This window comes from Passer domesticus, chromosome 17, assembly GCF_036417665.1.
Source record: "Passer domesticus isolate bPasDom1 chromosome 17, bPasDom1.hap1, whole genome shotgun sequence".
NCBI classification, from domain to species: Eukaryota; Metazoa; Chordata; class Aves; order Passeriformes; family Passeridae; genus Passer; species Passer domesticus.
The window spans coordinates 9,720,361-9,735,106 of record NC_087490.1 but is presented as its reverse complement, the minus strand read 5'-3'; the positions used below and the strand labels follow the sequence as shown (position 1 = coordinate 9,735,106).

Sequence of the window (14,746 nt, the reverse complement as noted above, 5' to 3'; positions counted from 1 at the left end):
CAAGCTGGGTATGAATTTTGGACGATGCTCAGCCTCTCTGGGGACCCCCAGCATCGCTTCAGCATTGCACTGCCAGCCAGGATGGTTATTTATCCCTGGAAGTTCTTTTATCCCTGAAACTTATCATGTTCATGGCCGTGGACAGGGCTTGGAGCAGAAGGTGTGCCTGCCCATGGCAGGGGTGGGAAGTGGGTGATCTTTAAGGTCACTTCCAACACAAAGCATTCTGGATTCCATGATTTTTTGTGTGAAGCTCCCCAATGGCCAGCACAGGGAATAGGACACCCAGACCAGAGGTGGGGTTTTGGGCACTCGGGTGTCACAGTGCAGCTTGCACTGCACTGGAGCATGCAGTGCCTCCCAGGTCTCCTCCTTGTTGGTGTCTGGAAGGAAAAAAGGATGCTGCTTTTGTAAAATGATTTGTAATCCGTCACGCCTGAGCATCGCAGCAGCACAGGGCTGGTGAGAGGTGTCCAGCTCCTGGAGAACCTCGTTGCCATGGAATAATGAGCCCAGCCGTGCCCACATGGTCTGAGACCCACGGGCAGGATGAGCCTGACAGGGTTTTCTGGAGAAAAACTGGAGGTGTTCAGCGTTGAGAATCTCTGTGTGATCTCATTGTGCTCCTGGGGTCAGGATACAGCTGCTGGTCCCCACAGCATTCCCAGCAGAGCTAAGGAGCATCTCAGCTCATGGAACAAGCCCCAAAGGGTCCCTAGGACTGGTGGAGGGTCTGGTGCTTTCTAGCATTTCCCACCCTGCCATAGGAGCTGAAATAAGGAGGTTTGGGAAGCAGGAGCCCTTATGTGGTGTCACACACAGTGCCATGGGTGTGAGAGATGCTCCTGGATACAGCTGCCTGTGTCCTGGGAGGGTCCCAGCCCCAGTGTCCTGGTGGTCCTGGAGTTGTGCCAGCGGGATGGGGACACAGGTTTGACCCCACCCCAGACTCTGGCAGCGCGGGGTACCCAGGAGACAGAGACTGGTCTCACCTCATCCTCAGGCAGGACCGTGCTCACCTGAGATCTCCAAGAGAATTGTGTCCCCCAGGATGGGTGGCAGCAGCCAAGCTCCTGCCCACGCTGCACTCACCACCAGCCAGGTCACCTTAATCAAAGTTTAGCTGCCCGTATGTTTCCGCTCATTACGGGCGAATCCGGCACGTCTCGCTCCTCTCTGCCTCCTGCCAGCGCAAATTAAATTGCAGGTGACATCCAGGGCCACGCATCTGGCTTGGAATACAATTTTCCCTTCCTTATTTATGGCACCTGTGGGAAGCACAGTGGAGGGGCTGGGAGCTGGCACGGGGCTGAGCTCCCGCTGCCACCGGAGCGCCCGCGCGGGGAATCGCACCGAGAGCGCGCTCTTCAAACCAGGCGCAATTTAGAAGTGCCTCTGATTACTTAATTTGCTCCTGAGTATCTCAGTAATTATCTTTATGGGTCTTATTTCTGTCCTCTGGCATTGTTTCTGTCGATATTAAATGAGTCTGGCTCTCGGCACATTGGCCGTCTGGCCCAGCACCACTGTGAAATCCTATTATCCTGCCCGCGCCGCTGATTAATTTTGGTATTAATTTCACGTAAAAGGTGAGCTGACTCATTTTCCTGCCCATGCAGGGAGCTGCTGGTGCCTTCACCCCCCGGTTCTGCCCCTGGCCTTTCCTGCTGAGTATTGTCCCCCCCATCTGTGTGCCCCCCACATCGGTGTGGCTGCATCCCAGCGGGCCTGGAGCATCCCACAAAATCCATCCTGACAGAGCTGGAGGTGACTTTGCTGCTGTTGCCAGCGGTATTCCCAAGGCTGTTCCGTAGGAACCAGCCTGGCATGCCTTGAGGAGGATGCAGGAAGGTGCCAGAGCCCTTCCAGCCCTGCCTGTGCCTCCCTCCTCCAGCAGAGGAGCAGGAGCCTGCAGAGCAGCAGCATCCTCAGGAAAATATCACGTCCAATTAACTCCAGCAGCCTGGTCCCTTTTGATTTTATCCTGGGCGCATTACAGGAATCCTGAGCTTCATTTAAATTATAAATCAAATAATGCCCCTCTCAGCTTGGCCAAACTCTTTGCTGCTCCCACTCTCAGCAGTCACGGAGCAGTGGATGGTATTTAATGAAATGTTATATTCCATGTGCCCTCCTCCAGCCAGCCTGGCGCTGGCAGTGTGGCAGGGAGCAGGATGTGCGTCCCCCTAAAGGGGCTGGGAGCCATGGGGAGTTCACAGAGGTGAACCTTGAGCATCCTCTGTGGCCTACAGGAAAGATGGAGAGGGGTTATTTACAGACTTTGGAATGGCAGGATGAGTGGGAATGGCCTCACACTGCCAGAGGGAAGGGATAGATGGATTTTGGGAAAAAATTCTTCCCTGTGAGGGAGGTGAGGCCCTGGCACAGGGTGCTCAGAGAAGCTGTGGCTGCCCCATCCCTGGAAGTGTCCAAGACCAGGCTGGACAGGGCTTGGAGTTACCTGGGACATTGGAAGGTGTCCCTGCCCATGGCAGGGGGTGGCACTGGATGAGCTTTAAGGTCCCTGCAGCCCAAACCAGCCTGGGCATTCTTTCACCATTCACATCCTCCCATGGGAGCTGTCACCTCAGCCCCACAGGGACAGTGTGACAAATGGCTCTTTGGGGGTGGCACAAACCCTCCCGGGGCCCATCTGGGTATTTAAACACTAACGAGGGGATGGCCCTAATGAGAGGTGATGGCCAGGGCTCCCTGCCTTCAGGGTCACCCACAGCTCTCCCCGCACCTGTGGGGACTCTCATCAGTGATAAACCAGTTAATTGCACACGGGGTGAGCCCCATTTAATGGCCTCTCGTTACCCAATTCTGCTTGTTCCAAGGGCATTTTCATTAGAGTGGCTGCAGCGAGGCTTTGCTTTTGTACACACCCATAAAATATCATTTTAATTTCATGAGGGGTTACACATGAGTGAAGTAAGATTAATTCTTTCATTTTCAGTTTCTGGAAGGGATCGGTTAATGATGGTTCTGTGTATTTATATACGTGCCATAAAAAGGAGTTCAATTAACTGCTGGGCCCAAAATGTGCTGTTCACTTGCACTTTCCCTGCCAGGAATCGCTGCAAAAACACTTTTCCCTTGGTCATGTGTGGAGGATGAGGTGGGGCTGCTCAGTGCCCATCTCCTGCCAGGTCAGAGCCCTGGATTTGGGGTGGGCTTGGCTGGTAATGGTGCAGTGCACGAGGAGGTTTTGTTTGTGCCCAAACTTCCCAGGATTGTGATGTCCATTGGCCACAGAGCAGGTTCCTGGGCACTGGCAGACCCCAGGATGGGGCACCCTGCTTTGGAGGTGCCCACCCTGCTCCCCTTGGCGGATACAGAACCCGTGCCTTAAATTAATTACAATATTAATTGGCTGTGGATGAGTGAGCAGAGGGGCTGGGGGCAGCTGGGATGAGCTGCAGGGCCAACAGAGGTGGGGTCCCCTCCTGCTCCCGGGGTCCCTCGGAGGCCCTGTGGTTAAATGGCATCAGAGCTTCTGAAAGGTGGCACTGGGATGGCACTGGGGTGGCAGTTGTGTTGGGTGGCCTCAGGGTGCCTCTGGGGTGGCTTTTTAGGGCTCTGTTGGCTTCAGATGGGTGGCACTGGGGTGGCACTTGTGTTGGGGTGCCCTCAGGGCTGCGCTTGGGCAGCGTCGTGTGACATACAGGTGACATTAGGGCAGCATCAAGGTGGTGCTGAGGTGGCACTTGAGTAGTGGCACTGGGACAGCATCAGGATGGCTTTGGGGTGTCACTGGGCTGACAGTGGGACAGCAGCAGGGTGGCTTTGGGGTGGCACTGGGCTGACAGTGGGACAGCATCGGGGTGGCTTTGGGGTGTCACTGGGCTGACAGTGGCACAGCATCAGGGTGGCATTGGGGTGTCACTGGGCTGACAGTGGGACAGCATCAGGGTGGCATTGGGGTGTCACCGGGGCATCTTCCCGCAGCGGCACGGTGGCTGTGGTGGCACAGAGCACGGTGCCTGTGCCGGGCTAATACCTCGTGGAGGAGACAAATGGGAAGTGACACGTGTGTGTGTAGACGGGTATTTGTGGTGACGCTTTGACTGCAGATAATAAAGTGCTCGCCCCGAGGTGATCCAATTCAGCAGCCGCCTCGGCAGAGCCGCACGCGGCAAGGGGGAGAAGAAAGGGGAGGAAGAAAGGCCCGTCTGAAATGACATGTCAGCCTAAAAAGGGAACGTGTTAACGGATGAATATCTGGGGACGGCGAGCCCGGCGCTTCCCTTTGTGCTTTGTCATGAATTTTGTTGTCTTTGCAGATTCCGGCGCTGCCGCGCGGGGTTTGCCACCTACGGTTGTTCAGATGGATTCCTCCCGCTGTTATTGCTGTGGTTGGGTTAATTTAAGCCCCCGGAGCCCTGGAGCTGGGGTGGGTTTGTCTCAGCTCCTGGCACCAGGCCAGGAGGGGGCTGTGCCGTGGGGTGTGGTGATTTTGGGGACAGTGCAGCGTGCTGGTCACAGGGGGTGCTGTCCCTTCAGTGATGGGGAGGGCAGGCAGGGACCCCACGGCGTGGTGGCCTCTGTGCCACCCATCCTGGGGACACTGTCACCATAGAAACTGGTGCTGGGCGGGAGGGCTGGGGGATGTGGCAGCTGCCCAACCCACCCTGAGCGGGGGGCACAGTGCCCACAGCCCCCCAAAAACCACATGGCTGCTCTCCCCATGCCCACCCATTGGGCACCCTGCTCTGGGCAGGGCAGCATCCCCCCAGCCACCCCCCAGCTCCATCTGGGACCCCCTAGAATGTGCCCTGCCCTTGGCTGGGGTCACTGGCTCCGTGTGCCAGCTGTGCCAGGCTCTGCCCTGCAGGGCAGTCAAATCCTGACAGGCAGCTTTGCTACTTGGGGCACAGACCCAAAACTTGAAGGACTGTCTTGATTTGTTAAATGTAGCAGCTTTTGTTTGTTTTCTTCCAAGTGTTTTTCAAATATTGAGGTTTCTTCCAAGTGTTTTGCAAATATTTAGGGTTTAGCTTTTACAAAATCTGTTCCCAGCGTGGCAGGCAGAGAAAAAGGGGATTTTTGATGCTTTTTGAAGCTTTGAAGGCACTGGGATTGCCTTGCTGCAAGGGGAACAGGGATCCTGGTCCCAAAGCTGGGGACGAGCTCTCTGCTCTCACAGAATTTAATTCCTTTGGAGGCTGCAGCACTATTATTTTTTAATAAGAGCCATTGGCACTGCTGCTCAGGTCCCCAGTGTGCTCCTGCCTCTGCCCGGCATCGCTCCCCTTCCCACCCCTCCTGCCCCTGTGCCAATTAAAAATGCTGCCTAATTGCTGCCCTTCTGCCCTGCCAGCTCAGAGAGGCTGGGCAGGAGCAAACCAGGAGCTCAGGGCTGGAAATGCCAGTGCTGTTCTGGAAGAGGGGCAGGGCAGGACAGGGATGGAGGGTGAGGTTGGGTAGGATGCTCAAGGCTCCAGGAAAATGCCCCTTCCCAGGGTGAATGTGGCAATGGGACCCAGAGCTGGGGCAGACACTTTCCTTGAGCTGCTTTTTTTGGGGTCAAGCCCTCCATTGCAGCTTTTTTCCCATCTGAAAAAGGGGTGAAAAGCTTTTTCTTTTGGGACCACGGGGAAGGCTCAGGGAAGCTTCCAGCCAGCCACACGTCGCCTTCGGCAGCTTTATAAAGATTCCCTGCCGAGATTACTGCTTTCATTTATTGCAAAATATTGTAGCGCCTTCGATGTGTAAAAATAAGGATTGTCCCATCTTATCTCAGAAGGAATGGGGGGGAGGGAGGGAGGGAGCAGCACGTGTCTCTGGTGCTGCTGTTAACCACTGAGGTGCCGTGTCCTGCCACGTTCAGCTTCTCCCTGAGGAGTCCTTGCTCAGGGCTGTGGGGCTGCCGGTGCTGATCCCCAAATTGTTCCTTCTGTGCACCCAGACCTGCTGCTCTCCATCCCCTTCCAGAGCTGGGCAGCTGCCAGGCAGTGCAGCCTCATGGGCTGGAAATTAAAGGCACAAATTGCTGGTGCCCATGCTCATCCTCCTCCAGGAAAGAGGGAGCCCAGCCAGGGATGTTGTTCCAGCACCATCCTGGGGGTCACACAGGCACCTGGGCTGTGGGAGCACAGTGGAGCTTCCTGCTGTGTGCTGAGGGTCCATCCTGCTCTTCCTGGTCCAGAGCATCCTTCCCAGTACCAAGCATCCTTCCTAGCAGTGAGGATCCACTCTGTCCTTCCTGGTTCTAAATATTCCTCCTGATCCTGAACATCCTTCCCAGGACTGAGCATCCTTCCTGGTCCTGAGCATCATTCCTCTCCTTCCTGCTCCTGGGCATCCTTCCTGGTGCCATTTTGATCCCACAACTGCTTTAACCAAGTTAAACCAAGCTAACCCTACTTAGCTTTCCTTCTCTTCTTTCTTCCCATCTTCCTTTTTTCCCTTGACCTTGGGGCTGTGGCTGCAGCCAGGGATGGTGTGAGGGTCCCTAGGGGCTCCAGGGGTCAGAGGAATGCAGGGGATGCAAGGAATGCTGTGCAGGTAGGGGATTTGGGAGATGCAGGGAATGCTGGATGTGTGGGGGATGTGAGTGATGCCAGCAGCAGGCAGGTGGGCACATTTGAGGAGGTTTTGGGAAGGGTTCCTCCCACCTCTCCCACTCTTCCTGGTCCCTGTCGGACATTTTGCCTCATCCTGCTGCTCTGGGCACAGCAGGGCTGGAGCTCCCTGCTCCATAAAGCAGAGATTTATCCCGGACCGAGGCCCCAGCAGGGTCTGGGATTTACATCTGTGTCTGGGACTGGGTTTGGTGGCCAATTTGCTAAAGTAAAAAGTTGTTTAGCTGGAGGCGTAATCTCATAAGCCCGTGCTGCCATTAGCTGGGGTCTCCTCGCTGCCTGGCTTTCCAATAATGCTCCAAGCAGAAGCTCAGAGTAATATAAAAAGCCATCGGATTATTACTGCGGGCGATGCATTTTCCATTTACAGTAATAAAATACTGAAGAAACAAAACAATTTAAAATTCCAATAAAATTCAAACCAAATCTTCGGCTGCTGAGCAGATTCAATTATTTAGCTGTTATTGAGTGCAGGCTGGAAAAATAGAGCAGGTCAGGGAGGGAGGGGGAGCTGGGGGGGTGCCGGACGCATCCCATGGGAATGCCGGTGAGGGAGGGAGCTGGGAGGCAGGGAAACATCTGGGAGGAGGGGCTGGTCGCTAGCAGTGCCTGGGCTGGGTTTAGGGATGGCAGGAGGTGGTGATGGCTGTGCCGTGCACAGGGGAGTTCAGGAGGGGATGGACACGAGGACAAACAGCCAGCAACAGTGTCAGGGATGTCTCCCATACTCCAAGCTGAGGAGGGGATGGAAATGGAGGAGAAGCAGTGAGTGGCAGTGTCAGGGCTGGATCTGATGCTCCAAGTTGAGGAGGGGATGGAAATGGAGGAGAAACAATGGGTGGCAGTGTCGGGGCTGGATCTGATGCTCCAAGTTGAGGAGGGGATGGACAAGAGGACAAACAGTGAGTGGCAGTGTCAGGGGTGGATCTGATGCTCCAGGTTGAGGAGGGGATGGACACAGAGGACAAACAGCCAGCAGCAGTGTCAGGGCTACAGCCAGCAGCAGTGTCAGGGCTGGATCTGATGCTCCAAGTTGTGGAGGGGATGGACACAGAGGACAAACAGTGGGTGGCAGTGTCGGGGCTGGATCTGATGCTCCCAAGTTGAGGAGGGGATGGACATGAGGACAAACAGTGAGTGGCTTAGTGAGGGCTGGCTCTCATGCTCCAAGTTCAGGAAGGGATGGACACGGAGGACAAACAGCCAGCAGCAGTGTCAGGGCTGGTTCCAATGCTCCAAGTTCAGGAGGGGATGGACATGAGGACAAACAGCCATCAGCAGTGTCAGGGCTGGTTCCAATGCTCCAAGTTCAGGAGGGGATGGATACGAGGACAGACAGCCATCAGCAGTGTCGGGCCGGCTGCGCCCGCCGGTGCCGCGTGGCTCGGGCCGCTGCATCTCGCAGCAATTAGAGCCCGCTGCAAAGCAGTAATTAGTGCGGGAGCGGCAGCGCCGGCGTGCCGGCAGCCGCCGGCAGAGCGGCTCTCTGTAATTTTCCCGGCGGGGGTGCGGTGCGTCACCCTGAGATGTGACAACACACCGAATTGGTGGCTTGTCACAGCCAGCGCAGCTGGAGCAGAGAGGCGACAAAGGCTGCTGCGGGCACGCGGCGATGGCCTCGGCCAGGCTGGCATCACCGGGCTTGTCCCGTGGCACAGGGCCAGCCCTAAAGTGTCACCTGTAGCCTCAGGGCTTGGGGACAGGGTTGTGGTTATCCCCGTCAGGGAGCCGTGGTGCCCACAGGTGACATCCCCTCCTTCCTCCCTCCTGCAACAGCCCCTTGGTTTTTTAATATTTTTTCCTCGGAAAGGAGTATTTCCATGGTATGGGCTCATTAGGGATTCTGCGAGTGTCACCAGCTAATTAGTGTCATGTTAATTGAGTATTCACGATGCTGCCACCTCCAAGGACAGTGGTGCTGGCATGAAGGGGAATGCAGATGTGCCGTGCTGTTCCGTGCCATTCCGTGCTGTGCCATTCCATGCCTCTGGGCAGAGGGGTCCTGTTCTCAGCCCCCTGCACCCACTGGCTTGGAGGGTGCCCATGCCCATCAGAGCCCACCATGCCCCCTCAGTGTGCCCTCACTGCCCTGCTGGCTCTGCAGGAGCTTCCCAGGGGCCGGAGGCTCAGTGCCTGGGATGTCCTGGTGCCACAAGTCCTCACGTGTCCTGCCAGAGGGAGCTGCTGGTGCTGCTCCTCCTGTGTTCCGACAGCTCCTCTAAATCCTCCTCAAAGGCGCTGGTTTTAATTGGCTTAATACACTCGTTAATAACAATGTCTATTTAAGACACCTGTGAAAAGCCCATAACATCAGCTTAATGGGAGCAATGGCTGGCACAGGGCTGTGTCCTGCCTGGGCAATTCTCTCAGTTCTCTGATGGAGAGCATGGAGAGTGGCCATGGATGGAGAGCCTGGAGAGCATGGAGAGCAGCCACAGCCTCGCTGCTGTGTCCCCCCTCTGCTGCTGGGAGCAGGGGTGATGTGGACAGTCACAGATTCCAGTGCATCCCTCCTGCTGAATCCTGATTTTAGCCAATGTCTGGTTCATCTGGGCGTGTCACAGCCATGGAAATGTCACTCAGAGCAGGACTGGGACAGGAAATCCCCTCACAGGGAATGTGGAATTTACCCAGAGGTGCAGCTTTTCCGTGGTGACTTTGCCACCCAGGATGTGGTGGCGTCAGGGGTTGCTGATGCTGGTGGCATCGGGAGCAGACTGCTCCAGGTACTGGGGGGCTGAGCTGCCTGGCAAGGCTGGGCCTCCCCAAAACCCCCAATTTTACCACCTCTCCCTTGCAAAACCTTCCCCTGGGCAGCCACCAGGTCTGGCATTCCCAGTGTGCCGTAGACACCCCTTGGCAGGGCTGGGAATTTTGGGAACCAGCTGGGAACCAGCCATCATTCCCATGTTCCAACGTGTACATGCACGTGCCTGCATGTGTGTGTGTGTGAGTGTGTGTGGAGATTTTAAACACCTAATTTATTCCTTCTATTAGATAGATTTTGTAGATTTAATCATTTTCACAGTTGGTGGCTCATTGGATACTCAAGATAAACTCCAAATGAAAGTATAATGGGAACGACAAATGAGTTTTCACACCAGAATGGCAGAAACTTGCTCAGGAAAGAGTTTGAAAGGAACAAAACTATATACATATATAATTTTTTTTTTCTGCAGTGGCTTTTGCTGACTCCAGTAGGTTACCACAGTTAATTTCACCAGTTTTGTTCATCTGTAAAATTGCATAAAAGTGACATTTTTGTGCTCATTATAGGAACTGCTGATTTATGGCTGGTAAATGCAATGCTTTTCCATTTTTGGTGAGGTTCTCGTAGCAGCGCAAAGCACCCATGAAATTGCTTGTATAATGTAGTTTAAATCCAATCTCAGAGAAAGATTCCCCCGTTGGGTAAAGTGACATTTCCATTCTCCACACCGAGTTTATTTTAGGCCACTTACAAGTGGCTCCCGTCAGTGGGAGGGGACAGCTCGGTGCCGTGACCTGGTTTCTGCCGGGAGCGGGTGGGATCCGCCCTGGGGGAGGACGCTGCTGGGCTGCAGGGTCCCCTCATCCTGGTGGCACTGGATTCACCCCCAGCTTTGCTCCCGCAGGCGAGACGGCCCCCATGCATTCCCCGCGCTACCCCAGCCCCGCCGAGCTGGACGCCTACGCACAGAAGGTGGCCAACAGCCCGCTGACCATCAAGATCTTCCCCACCAACATCAGGGTCCCCCAGCACAAGCACCTTAACCGGACGGTGAACGGCTACGACACCACGGGGCAGAGGTACAGCCCCTACCCCCTGCACGCCGGCGGCTACCAGGGGCTGCTGGCCATCGTCAAAGCCTCCGGCAAAAGCGTGGTGAAGAACTCGGAGGGGAAGCGGACTAAGCTCTCGCCCGCCCAGGTGGGCGTCGCTCCCTACCCCGCCTCAAGCACTTTAGCTCAAGGTCCCTCCTGCGCCGGGCAGCTGAGCTACCACGGCGGCCAGAAGCAGCTGGAGGGTCCCGTGCCCCCCAACGTGACGGTGGCGGCCTCGGTGCTGCCGCTGGCGGGCAGGAGCCTGGCCCTGCCTCCCTCCAACCTGCCCTCCATCCAGAGCATCATCTACCAGATCAATCAGCAGTGCCAGGCGCAGGGTGCCCAGCCCGGCTGCCCGGCCGTCGTGGCAGCCCACCCCAGCCCGGCCAAGCACGGCGCCTTCGGCCCCGGCTACGGCGGCACCGTCCTGCCCGAGTGCCGCAAGGGCGCCGAGCTGCCGCTGGGCTCCAACCCGGCCGCCGCCCTGGGACCCAAGGCGGGCGTTTACCCCGAGGGCATGGACTACCTGGTGTGGCAGCAGAAGCAGCAGCAGCAGCACCTGCGAATGTACAGCGGGGGCAGCGGCGGCGGGGGGGCCCTCAGCAAATCCCCCGAGACGTGCGCGGGCGCCTCGCGGCCCTACGGCCTCGGCGGCGCTGCCGACAAGGTGAGCTCGTCCCCCTTGAACTGCATGCACGGCAACTTCGCGGTGGGGCAGTACTTCGCTCCGCCCTGGAACAGCATCCTGGTGACCCCCAACAGCGACTGTTACAACCCCCCGGAGCTGGGGGCCGGGCCCCGCGAGCTGGGGGTGCCCCCGGCCGAGGGGCTGCCCAGCAAGACCCTCTGCAATACCTCCATCCTCAGCAGCAGCCTCCAGTCCCTGGAGTATCTCATCAACGACATCCACCCGCCCTGCATCAAGGAGCAGATGCTAGGCAAGGGCTACGAGACCGTGTCTGTGCCAAGGCTCTTGGACCACCAGCACGCCCACATCCGCCTGCCCGTCTACAGATAAGGGACCGATGCTGCTCTTCCCAAACCCAGGGCGAGGACTTTGGCGCGAGCCGCGGGCACCGGACCGCGGCGGCGAGGGCAGGGGACAGGGAGGGGGACGCGGGGTCGGCTGCCAAAAGGGCTCCCGGGACACTGGCGTTGCACCGGGGTCCCCAGACTGGACACACCCGCGACCCGCTGGAAGCCGAGGCCGAAGGACCGCTTGTCTATATAGCTCAGAAATCATTTTATCTCCACGAATGTGAACAGGGAATTGCTACGAGTTGCTGCTATCCAGGGAGGGGAGGCTCTGCTGCGCTGGCGGTGCCCAGAGCGGGGCAGAGCCCGGTGCTGTGCCCGGCCGGGAGGCTCCAGGGTGGGTCTGGGAGGCTCCGTGGTGGCCAGGGCTGAGCTGGCAGCTGTCCAGGAGGCTCCACAGTGGCCAGTCCTGGCACAGCAGTGGCTGGGAGGCTCCGTGGTGGCCAGTGCCAGCCTAGTGGTGGCCGGTCCCAGCCCGGCGTGTGGCCGGTGCGTGGCCGCAGGGAGCTGGCGCCTGACCTGTAGCTGAAGTCCGTAACTTGCACTGCTTTGATTAAAGCTAATAACTGGGGACAGTCTGGAGGCTATTTAAGAAAAACACTTGAAAACTTGAACAGATTTTTTGGTTTCTTTAATTTTTTTTTTTTTTTTTTGGTTAACTAGGCTGTACATCTATGTGTTGGCTGCTACAGAGTCTCCTCCCACCCCTCTTCCTCCTCATCCTCCTCCTCTCGCCCGGCCCCACAGTGGCCACGGCTCCTATTCCCACTCAACCAGGAGATTTGGGACCCCCTCAGCCCCTCTCTCCTGGGAACCCCTGGCTCTCACACTTCCAGGCTGTTTTATTTCCTCCCTTACTGTCAGTTCTACCTTGGTTCTGGGTCGCGGTACTGGGGCGCTCACATACCTCCTTTTTTTTCTCTTTTTTTTTTTTTTTTAAAAAAAAACTAAAACCCAAACAATTCCAAAATTATTATGGTCCGTTATTCACTCTGTGTAATTCTGTGTTTAATAGATTTGTTCATTTACAAAAGGCTCCTCACCACGAAATACAAAGTGTTTTGATGTTTAAAGGTAAAAGAAGAATAATATCCCGATGAAACCCAAGGCGATTGTGCTCGGAAAAGAGGTACTGTATCCCTGAAAGCCTGTTCAAGCACTAAGTGCATTTACAAATCTCTGAGAATGTTTTTTTTTTATACTAAAATTGACCATTATATTCTACTGTGAGAAGTGCTGGCTGCACTATATTGTTTTAAAAATGAGAAAACAAAATGAAAAAAAAAAAGAAAAAAAAAAAGAAAAAAAAAACCAACACAAAACCCGCAAGCCGTGTGTCCGGATGGTGTTTTTCCCAAAGTAAAACCAGGATCTCGCTGGATGTGTGCTCTGGAGTCTCTTTGCTTTGCTGTGGCCTCCCCCAGAGCTGGGACACCCCCCTGCTCCCAGAGATTTTTAGGGCACAGAGGAGCACCTATAAATAACCTTTTAACGATGCTGAGCCATTAATCCTGGCACCAGCCTCCGCCTCACACCCAAGGGGTGGCACATGGGACAAATCCCTGGCTTAGGGCTGTGGCCTCACGTGCACCCTTGGGACGCCCGTCCCTCATGGGGCAGTGGGTGCCAGGGTCAGGCACCGTGTCCCCATCCTGTCACCAGTGCAGGGGGTGGCATCTCCGCTGCCATCCATCACTCCTGTTTCCCACTGGGTTTACATTCCAGGGCCATTCCTGGTGCCCAGGTGGGGTGGGGGCTCTCTGGTGGCCCTAAATCAGACCCCGCTGCTCTGCCCAGCAGCAGCAGCAATCACATCAGGATAATGGGACTGAATCCCAAATTGATCCAGGCTGTGGATGCTTCTCCCCGGCCTCGGTGTCCCATGATGGGACACACGGCGTGGCCTTATCCCAGCCAGGGAGGGGACAGGGTGACAGAGGCTCAGCTGCCTTCCGTGCATGACCAAGAGGGTACAGGGATGGGATGGGATGGGATGGGATGGGATGGGATGGGATGGGATGGGATGGGATGGGATGGGATGGGATGGGATGGGATGGGAACCAATGGGAATCAATGGGAACCAGTGGGGATGGGAATGGGGACAGGATGAGGATGGGGATGGGATAAGGGTGGGGATGGGATGAGATGGGACAGGGATGTGGGTGGGACAGGGATGAAGACGGGAATGAGATGGAGACAGGGATGTGGATAGGATGAGATAAGAATGGTGAAGGCGATGAAGACGGCGATGGGATGGGATGAGGATTGGGATGGGATGGGGGACAAGGACAGGTGATGGGGACACAGCCACGTGCCTGGAGCTGCCCCATGGCCGTGGCTGAGGCCAGGGCTGGCAGCTCCATTTGCCTCTGCTCTGTCACCACAACAGCTCCGTGGGTATTTATGGCACGCCGGGAGGGGACCTCTCTGTCACCGGCAGCAGCGAGCGGCGTGACAGCCGATCCAGGGAACAAAGAGAAATTGGGACAAAAGGAAATTCTCACAGAGGTTAACATTACTGATGGGGGGGTGCCACTGCCTGCCTGCGCATTAAAATTATTCCGTCTGGAGGAAGATCTTCGCTCAGATCTTTGTCATTAAAAAGACGCCACATCAAAGGAATGTGAGGCTGGAGCAGGCGGGGCTGCTGGGGGCAGGGCAGCCCCTCCAAAGGGGGACTCTGCAGAGGCTGGGGTGCACAGAGCCGTGCTGGGGGCTCCAGGAGAAACTTTGCTCCGTCAGCGGTGCCCGTGGGAGGAGGATTCATTAGCACTGCCTCCATCAGATTTCCCAGCTCGCCATAAATCAGGGCGAGCGGCTGGGAGCGACGGCGCGATCCATCTTGCAGGTCTCCAAGTCATTACATTTCATTAGGAGGTGTGCGGGGGTTTTTATTATTTAGCAGGTTAATTCTCCCCTCAGATCGCTCCTTGGGAGGAGGATTTCGCTGGGCACGGGGAGGCTTCAAGTGAGGAATGCAAAATAAATGGGTTCCTCCTTGGTGGGTACCTGCTGCAGTGCCAGCTCTGGCAGGTGCAGGTGAGCACTGGGGGACCCAAAAACGTGCACAGACTGGTGGGAGGTGGGGCAGGGACACCTGAGGTACAATCCAACAATGAGGATGAAGACACCACAACCCAATGCCCTCCCATTCTGTGGGGCACAGCACACACGAGCACTGTGGGAACACACAAGGAAACAATGCTGCTTCTGGCCTACAAATACCTTCCTATTCAAATTATACCAATAATAATACCAATAATAATACAAATTTCGAAGTGCATGAGGCTGATATTAAACTTAGCCTTTGCTGTTTGGGA

General features: G+C 56.1%; 1 protein-coding gene across 3 annotated transcripts in view; it reads left to right on the top strand.

The window, feature by feature from the left end:
- FAM222A (family with sequence similarity 222 member A) overlaps window positions 1-12,359 on the top strand; it is a 28,802-nt gene extending 16,443 nt beyond the window's left edge. For all 3 annotated transcript variants that reach the window (XM_064392244.1, XM_064392246.1, XM_064392245.1), the window contains one exon: window positions 10,202-12,359. In XM_064392244.1, the coding sequence (XP_064248314.1) occupies window positions 10,202-11,409 (1,208 nt within the window). In that variant the 3' untranslated portion in view covers window positions 11,410-12,359. The remainder of the gene's footprint in view (window positions 1-10,201) is intronic.
- The last annotated feature ends 2,387 nt before the right edge of the window (window positions 12,360-14,746 follow it).